This window comes from Solanum lycopersicum, chromosome 10, assembly GCF_036512215.1.
Source record: "Solanum lycopersicum chromosome 10, SLM_r2.1".
NCBI lineage: Eukaryota > Viridiplantae > Streptophyta > Magnoliopsida > Solanales > Solanaceae > Solanum > Solanum lycopersicum.
The window spans coordinates 38312742-38320847 of NC_090809.1; the positions used below are offsets into that span (position 1 = coordinate 38312742).

Genomic DNA, 8106 nt, shown 5'->3' on the forward strand with positions numbered 1-8106 from the left:
CGACAACAACTTTCCCATGGGTCTTTTGGACCTTTCTCACTTTGTTTAAACTCTAAGATACGTTTTTTTTACCCTAAATCATCAGATTTTAGTTCGTTTAAGCCTAGAAACATAACTAAAACATATCTAAGTCAAGTCATTAAATCAAAACTTAGAAAATTAGAAGCAAGAGAAGAAAAAAAGATAAAGAACCCTAGTTCAAGAACACAACAAGTTCTAGCAGTTCAAGCCCTAAAACTTAAGTATTTTTTTGTGGATTTCATCACCAGGTATGTGGGATTTCACTAGTGGGTTCCTTTCACCATTGGGTCCTTAGTTTTCAGTCAGATTCTTGATTCTCATATCATGATTAGACCTAGGGTTTCTAGAACTTTGATAGAACTTCATGAACTTATTAAATACATGTTCCAAATCAGATTATCATGTTATTACTCAGATTATCACATGAATTTCAGAACCCTAGCTTTGTATTTCTTTAGTCCTTGAAGTACACATGCTAGGTCAGATATTTCAGTTATTCAGTTATATATGCCTCAGTTTTTAATGCATAATTATTAGATTAAATGTTGCATTCCCAGTTTGCATGTTCATTTTTGAGCTATCCAGTATTTACAGAAAATTCAAACATAATCAATTAATTATGTAAATCCATGGGAGTAGCATATACCGGTAGGGTTCAGCATACCCAATTAGTCCCTAAACTACTAGCCAAGTAGGTTGTAAGTCCCCTATGTGGGAAATCAGTTTAGTGATCATTCCAGCATGATTTTATACCTTTGGCAAGGTATATTGGGTCCTCCCAATGGGGCGTATACATAGGACTCCAGATTTAGCTCATGTGGTTTTATTATCGGTTATTAGTATCTCCCACAGTTTAGGCAGACTCTCTTACATTGACCATTTATCAGTATACTTAGCATTCAGATTCAACATGTTATAAATTGGTCATTGCATTCGGTTATTCTCAGCATTCATAATCAACATATCTTGTTCAAATTATTATACTTGCTTTTGTTCTTGTTAAATTATGTTTTATTTCAACTTTACTCTATCATACATGCTCAGTGCCTTTTATGTACTGAAGCATACGTGCGCTACATCTTCTTGTGATCTAGGTTTAGGTTCTTGGCATCCAAATGACACAATGATTGATTTTTGATCTTCAGTTCAGTAGATTTAGTGGTGATTCCTCATTTTCCGAGGACAATAGTCATGAGTTTCTTGTTAGTATTTAGTCTTTTAGTTTGAGTTTTTTCTAGAGTTAGCTGGGGTTTGTCCCAATATTTCTAGTCCAATTTAGAGTCTATATTCAGACATAGTTAGTTTCATCTTAGTATTGAGTTAATAACTTCTTTGTATTAAACTCATTGATTTCATTTATCTCAGTTATAGAATATAGGTATTCCCTATCTATTTCAGTTTAAAATTATGATTTAGCTTCCGTATTCAGTTATTATCTTTAGTATGCTCATGATTATGCTAGCAGGGTTATCTTGGGATCACTTGTGGTCCTAGGTTCCATGTCCATGTCTCGGGGGTAGCTCGCAAAACTTGGTATCAGAGCACTAGGTTCAAGAGTCATAGGATATCTGAAAACCCACACTAAGTAGAGTTCTTTTCATGGGTGTGAAGTGCACCACATCTAATGAAAGGGAGGCTATGAAGTGTTTTAGGAAAAACTTCACTTTCTTGGTATTCTTATCGTGCATGAGGTATGCTATTATTCCATTCTAACTTGACGTTTTACATTTCAGATCATGCCTCCTCGTAGAGATAACGCTAGGAATGCTAGCGCAGCTCCTCAAGTCCCAGATTAAGAGGTCTCAAATGTTGAGTTTAGGAATGCCATTTAGATGTTGGCTCAGAGTATGACCAACCAGAACAATTGGGTTCATGCTCATGTGAATGAAAATGGTGGATCAGTTGCAGCAAGGGTCCATGACTTTGTTAGGATGAATTCGCCTGAGTTCTTAGGATCACTGACTACTGAGAATCCTCAAAATTTCTTGGACGAGATCAAGAAGGTCTTTGAGGTAATGCAAGTCACTGGGAATGATCGGGTTGAGTTAGCATCATACCAGTTGAAAGATGTGGCTCATATCTGGTACACTTAGTGGAAGGAGAATAGGGGTGGAAATGGAGGTCCTATAACTTGGCATTGCTTTAGTGAGACTTTTCTAGACAGATTTTTCCTGATGGAGTTGAGAGAGTCAAAGGCTCAAGAATTCATGAATTTGAGTCAGGGTAACATGACAGTCCAAGAGTATGGGTTGAAGTTTAACCAACTCTCCGGTAAACTCCTCACATGGTTGCTGACTCCAGGGCTCATATGAACAAGTTCTTGTATAGAGTGCGGATATAGTGAAAATTGAGTGCAGAATGCTTATTACTTAAAGATATGAACATCTAGGCTTATGTCTCATGCTCAGCAGGTTGAGGGTAATAAGATTAGGGAACAAGCTAAGGAGAATAAAAAGGCTGGGACTGGGAACTATGACTATTCCCAGCAAAAATTAGGTTGTGTAAATCGCTCGCTGAGTCAGCAGAAGTTTTCAGTTGCAGTCCCTTCATTAGCTAATGTTCCATCCTCTAAGAATAGGTTTGACTAGAAGGGTAGAGCACCAGAATCTAAATCTCAGGGAAGTGTTTCAGGCACCAAGACATACCCCACTTGCCCTAAGTGTGGTAAGAACCATTCAGGCGAGTGCCTTGCAAGAATTGAATGGTGTTTTCGATGTGGTCAGTCTGGTCACAGGTTGAGGGATTATCCTTATAGACAGGGTCAAGGAGGTGGTAATGGTAGATCTCAGTCTACAAATATACTAAGCAAATCCCTAGACTACAAGTGAAGAAATTGGGTTCAACTAAGCACTTATCCCAAGATGGTGGAGCCTTAACTCAACACAAGAGGGTCCCTGTAGGATAGTGGGCTTAGTCAGCCCAATATAGTTTGTTAACAAAAAAGGATAAGTCCCATGAAGAAGTTGAGGGGTAGCAAGAAGTTGCATTGGCTGATAACATATCAATCGCCCTTCCCCAGTCCGTCCCCATAGCAAGCTTCCTATTGGCTTCTCATCCGGACTGAGAGTCGCTCTTCTCGTCCAGGAGAATATTTGTCTTCCAGTTAACTGGTCATTGGTCTTTGGCACCAAAGAAAGTCGAGAATGTTGAGACGCAAGGTGGTTGTCGCTCAAGCAACTAAGAGTTTTTTGGCAAAAGGCAGTTCTTTTTTATTCTCTATTTATATAGTGGATAGTCTATTTTTTAGAGCGGGCGCGAATTGGATAATTCAACAAATAATTCATCAGTTGTTGAATCATGCCATTTTGTTGATTCAACTTTCTTCCCTCTCAGGTATTCATATATTGTGATTTCACAGTATTCTTAATGCTTTTTCCTTAAATTTAGTGTGTCCAAAAGCCTTTTTGTATTGATTTTTATGTAAGTTTCTCCTTATTTGCAGGAAATCTATCAAAAGATGAACGCGGAAGTTTTTTAGCGAGAAATGCAGAAGAGACCACCTACGGAGGTTGTGACGGTCCGTAGGTGGCATAGTAGAGAAGATGCTAACACAAGATGGGGAAGTCTGACTTAGTGTGGGATTATAAAAGTCCACGACGGACCGTCATAGCCACGACGGTCGGTCGTGCTGGTTCGTCGCAATGATCAGAAAGTAGTCCCAGCACCCAAATTTTCCAAGAAGTTTAAGTATTATGGAACAAAGACTCTCGATGGACCGTCGTTCTCAAAATGGTTCATCATACCTATCCGTTGAGGGTAATGAAGAAAGCAGAAGAAGAATTTGTGAAGTATAGGACGATGGAGGCCGTGAAGGCCCGTCGTGACCACGACGGTCCATCACGAGGTCCGTCAACTCGGATGCGTTTTGACAGATTTTCAGTAATTAGAATCCATCTTTTATTAGGTTTTTGTTTTTATTAAAAATAGTTTGAAAAACCTCGTTTTTGGGGTTAGACTTTTCGATAATAGACTTTTTGATAGTTAGACTTTTTGATAGTTAGACTTTTGGATAATCTTTTTTAGTTCTCTTGTTCAAGTATTGAAGGATTAATTTCAGCAATTGTTATACTTTTCTGGAATTTATTGTTGGTGATTTTGTTGATTAATCAAGTAAATTTCTGGATTTTATTATTTCTCATCAAATAAGTGCATGAATTCTTATATTAACTATATGAATGTGTGATTATGACTATGGGTAACTAAACTACATAATTAGGGTTGTGGGAACCATGGGTGAATAATAAGGTAAAATCTAACTAAAATAGCAATTCTAGAATAATGTCTTGCTGTATTGATAATTCTTTCGTTTAGAAGTCTTTGTAATGGATGATCAACGTTAGAACTCGTCTTAATGCTACTTGCCAGACCAAGGAGGTAGATAATAGGAAAATAATTATCAATATAGATTTAATGTACGCTATCTAACAAGCTAGTGTGGATTGGTACGAGGTAATTACTTAGTCAAATATCGAATACAACGCTTAATATGAGGTAAAGGTAAGGGTTAGTATAGCAACACACGTAGCCAGACGAAGGTGCGGAGTGAAATTTTCTAGATGGCGGACCAAGGATTTAGAGATACATAACTTATCACTTTACATGCAAGATACTAGGAAAGAATTGTTATAGTTAGAATCATCAAGTTAGGAACCTGTGGGGAACACTTAAGCCCTAGTTACTTTTATTAAATGATTAAGCTCCAAGATTTGAATCTGTTAGTTGTTTACGTTAATTTAGTAAATTATTTCCATTAATTTAGAAATAGAAACCCCCCTTCATTATCATTTGTTTTCTAGGGAAATAATTGACTAAACAATATTATTAATAGAATAAAGTTAAGTCTGAACTATTTTTCTCGTGGCAACGATCCCAACCTCATTAGTTGGGTTCTTTACTTGATAGGACCGCTTTATTTCTTATTTGAGAAGTAAGTTTGAGTGTATCAGGTATATTCTAATATCACTCTTTCAGTGTTTAAAAAATGCTTCAGCTGAGGAATCATGTTATTTACATGATTCATTTTACTCTCTCAGGAAGCTTTTAATCTCACAGGCAGTTGAATCATGTCATTTAAGTGATTGATTCCACTTACATCAGTCTATGTAATATGAATACTAACATCATAGCAAGGAAGTTTGACTATTTTGTAGGGCTGATCTCTTTTGTGTCGACTCATATGTGCTAAAGGCTGAGGAATAAGAGCGATAAGGCTCTCTGGATTCAACCCATCTTTTTTGGGCCTTGAATATTAAGCTCAATATGTGGTTTTATCATACAATAAGATCCAATTTGTTTGGACTCGTTAGGTTTATCCCATTACCTTGAGTTTGGCCGAACGTGTACACATTTTATCATGAAGATGTGATCTTTATACACCGATGGGTCCAGGCCTCATGCTTTGAGTTGTGAGGCAATCCAAAGACAAGAACGATTTGGTTCCAGAGGTCATGCTTTGTCATTGCCAAGTTGAATAAAGTAGTTCGACTACACGCATTTTTCTTAATATCATTTGGATGGACTCAGATACTTTCATTTAGGAGATCCTTTGATGGGCTTTGAATTTGGATAGATCCAGGGGGCTTCTTGCATGGAATTGGGATTTCTTTGATGATGAGTAGGCTTGTTCTTTTTTGGCCCTTCTATGGGATTTTATCGAGGAAAGCAGGCTTGATATGGAAAAATCTTCATTTGTAGGACTTTGATGGTTCATGTCATTCATGTAGGCTTGGGTCTTTCATTCGGGAGCTATTGGGGCACCCTGTGGGTCAATGCGTATAAGCTTGGCTTTTTTAACGTGGCTCATTTGATGACTCAGTACATGGATGTATTCCTGTCACCCGGCACAACATGTTTACCTGTGGCGATTACAGCCTCTTTCCCAGGGTCAGGCTACTCCAGAGGATCAGCAGTCAAGCCCAGTTTCTTCCTTTCCAGTCGCTTCCTAAAATTCTGGATCCCGCTCTCAGCTTCGTCGATCCTCTCAAGTTTCTTATTTCCCCAAAACAAAAGATCAAGCTTACCTCATCTTAGTTCAATATTCTCACGAACCTGAATCATTTGCTGAAGCTTCCAATCGTTCTTGCTGGAGATATTCTTTACAGGAAAAAATCGATGCCTAGGAAAAAAATAATAAGAGATAAATATAGGGTTAGCATCCATTTTTGAGATTAAGGAAAAGGCAGTGATTAGCAATTAGAGGAATATAACTATGCAATAGTGGATATGCGACATCGAATATATATCCTTTCAGTCAGGTATATCCTCTCAAGTAAGCTTTCCCTCTCGGCATCATTAACAAGACTTGAGAACAGCGCCTGAATTCCTTTTTTCCACTTTTTCGTACTCCACAGTCATTATTGTCTTTCTACAATAATGGTATGGATTTGGTTTATGATCGGAGATTACAAAAGTGTATTGACCGTTTATGATAATCAATGTTACCATTAATTACCATAGATGTCCAACCACTCTTGGTGCTCCATTTTGACCCTAAAGAATATTCAACTAAACACTCTATTTTGTGCTCAGAGAAATCCATTCAAGGAATTTTCCAATTCTTTGACCAGGTCTTGAAACCCGGATGATGCCATAAAAAAGGGGAAAAAAGGAATACACAAATCGGAGTACTTAAATAAGTATAATCAACACGCAGTAGCCGAGAAATTGGAAAAACAAGGGCACAAGATTTTGACATCAACAAATGGAGTGCTTCATAACGAATAGGCCTTCAAAGTTTCCAACCACACTATATAGTGATGGTAAAGCAAGAACAGTGACCATGAACTGTAGTAACCTAACGGTTGTCCAGTAAGAAAGGCTACTTCACTAATATTCTTCACTATAAGAGGTCATACGAGAAAGGTGTTAAGACCCAAAGAATTGTTGACTATTGAAGATACTAAAGTAATACCCCAAATCATTTCAATTAAGGTGTATATAACACTAAATGGCCAACGGTTTGTTGCTGATTTTAAATCAAAAGAGTAAAAAGACGTCGGTCTTTTAAGTCTTAGATACGGCAATGAGAGTTCTTGGTTGAATGTACCGTCAGTCTTAAGACTTGATAGTATAGTCATAGCCTAAATATGGACGGGATGCAGAAGTCTTTGTTTTGTATAATTACATATAGCAAAGATCGTCCGCTTCCAACCACCTTCAATCTTTAGCTTTCACTAAGAAGAAGAGATTACTTCCAGATAGATTTTTTCCTTTACCCTAATCAATGAATTATAGGTCGGCTTAGCATAATTGAAAACGAATTCACTTTAAGTAATCGGAGGTAGGTCAGGGGTCAGCGGGCATGCCCCTAGCTTTTTATGTTTGGGAATTGTGCCGGACCAATGCTACGAGCTTCCAGAATCCAATGGAATCTTCATAAAGTTAATCATTATGAGTGTTATTATTCATTCGATTGGCAGGTTCAATCGATTCATAGCCTCTCGAGCACAACTTGTATTCATGCAAGGATTGGTGATTGAGGATCCATACAGAGTTTTATGCAGCATCAAGTCACCCAACTCAGCATGGTAACTCATCTGGTACAGGTGGAGGTCACTGTCAGAACAGGTTGTATGCTCTTCAGGCTCACCACGATCAGGAAGTTTCTCCTAATGTAGTCACTGGTATGTTGTGTATCTTTGACCTTGATGTTTATGCATTGTTAGATCCAGGGGCTACTCTTTCTTTTGTAACTCCTTAAATAGCAGTACAATTCAATGGAAGTCCAAAAACTCTCTCAGAATTTTTCTCAATCTCTACTCCAGTCAGTGACCCAGTTATAGTTAGACAAGTATACAAAAATTGCCTTATCACAGTCTCTCAGAAAGTCACCTCAGCAGGTCTAGTGGAGTTAGAAATGGTAGACTTTGATGTCATTCTAGGAATGGATTGGTTACACTCATGTTATGCCTCCGTCGATTGTAGAACTCGGGTTGTTCGTTTTTCAGTTTTCAGACGAACCAATCTTAGAATGGAAGGGTAGTAGCTTAGCACCTATGGGTCGATGTATTTCTTACCTTAAGGCCAGAAAGATAATATCTAAGGGTTATCTCTATCATATAGTTTGGGTTAAGGATTCTAGCTTTG

The 8106-nt window shown here is 37.8% G+C and overlaps 1 protein-coding gene across 1 annotated transcript; it reads left to right on the plus strand.

Annotated features, from left to right (window-relative positions):
- The first annotated feature begins 1853 nt into the window (after positions 1–1853).
- Positions 1854–7720, plus strand: LOC138338820 (uncharacterized). Its single transcript, XM_069289904.1, has 5 exons — positions 1854–2104; positions 2411–2599; positions 3106–3179; positions 5745–5939; positions 7512–7720. Exons 1-5 carry the CDS (start codon positions 1854–1856, stop codon positions 7718–7720), a joined length of 918 nt encoding a protein of 305 aa, XP_069146005.1.
- Positions 7721–8106: the final 386 nt, after the last annotated feature.

What these genes read in the sequence shown, in the direction of transcription:
- LOC138338820 (XM_069289904.1), top strand. Translation starts at nt 1,854, where the DNA reads ATGTTGGCTCAGAGTATGACCAACCAGAACAATTGGGTTCATGCTCAT. An exon ending in AAAGATGTGGCTCATATCTG is followed by an intron (nt 2,105 to 2,410) that starts GTACACTTAGTG and finishes ATGAACATCTAG; the next exon opens with GCTTATGTCTCATGCTCAGC. An exon ending in GTTCCATCCTCTAAGAATAG is followed by an intron (nt 2,600 to 3,105) that starts GTTTGACTAGAA and finishes CTTCTCGTCCAG; the next exon opens with GAGAATATTTGTCTTCCAGT.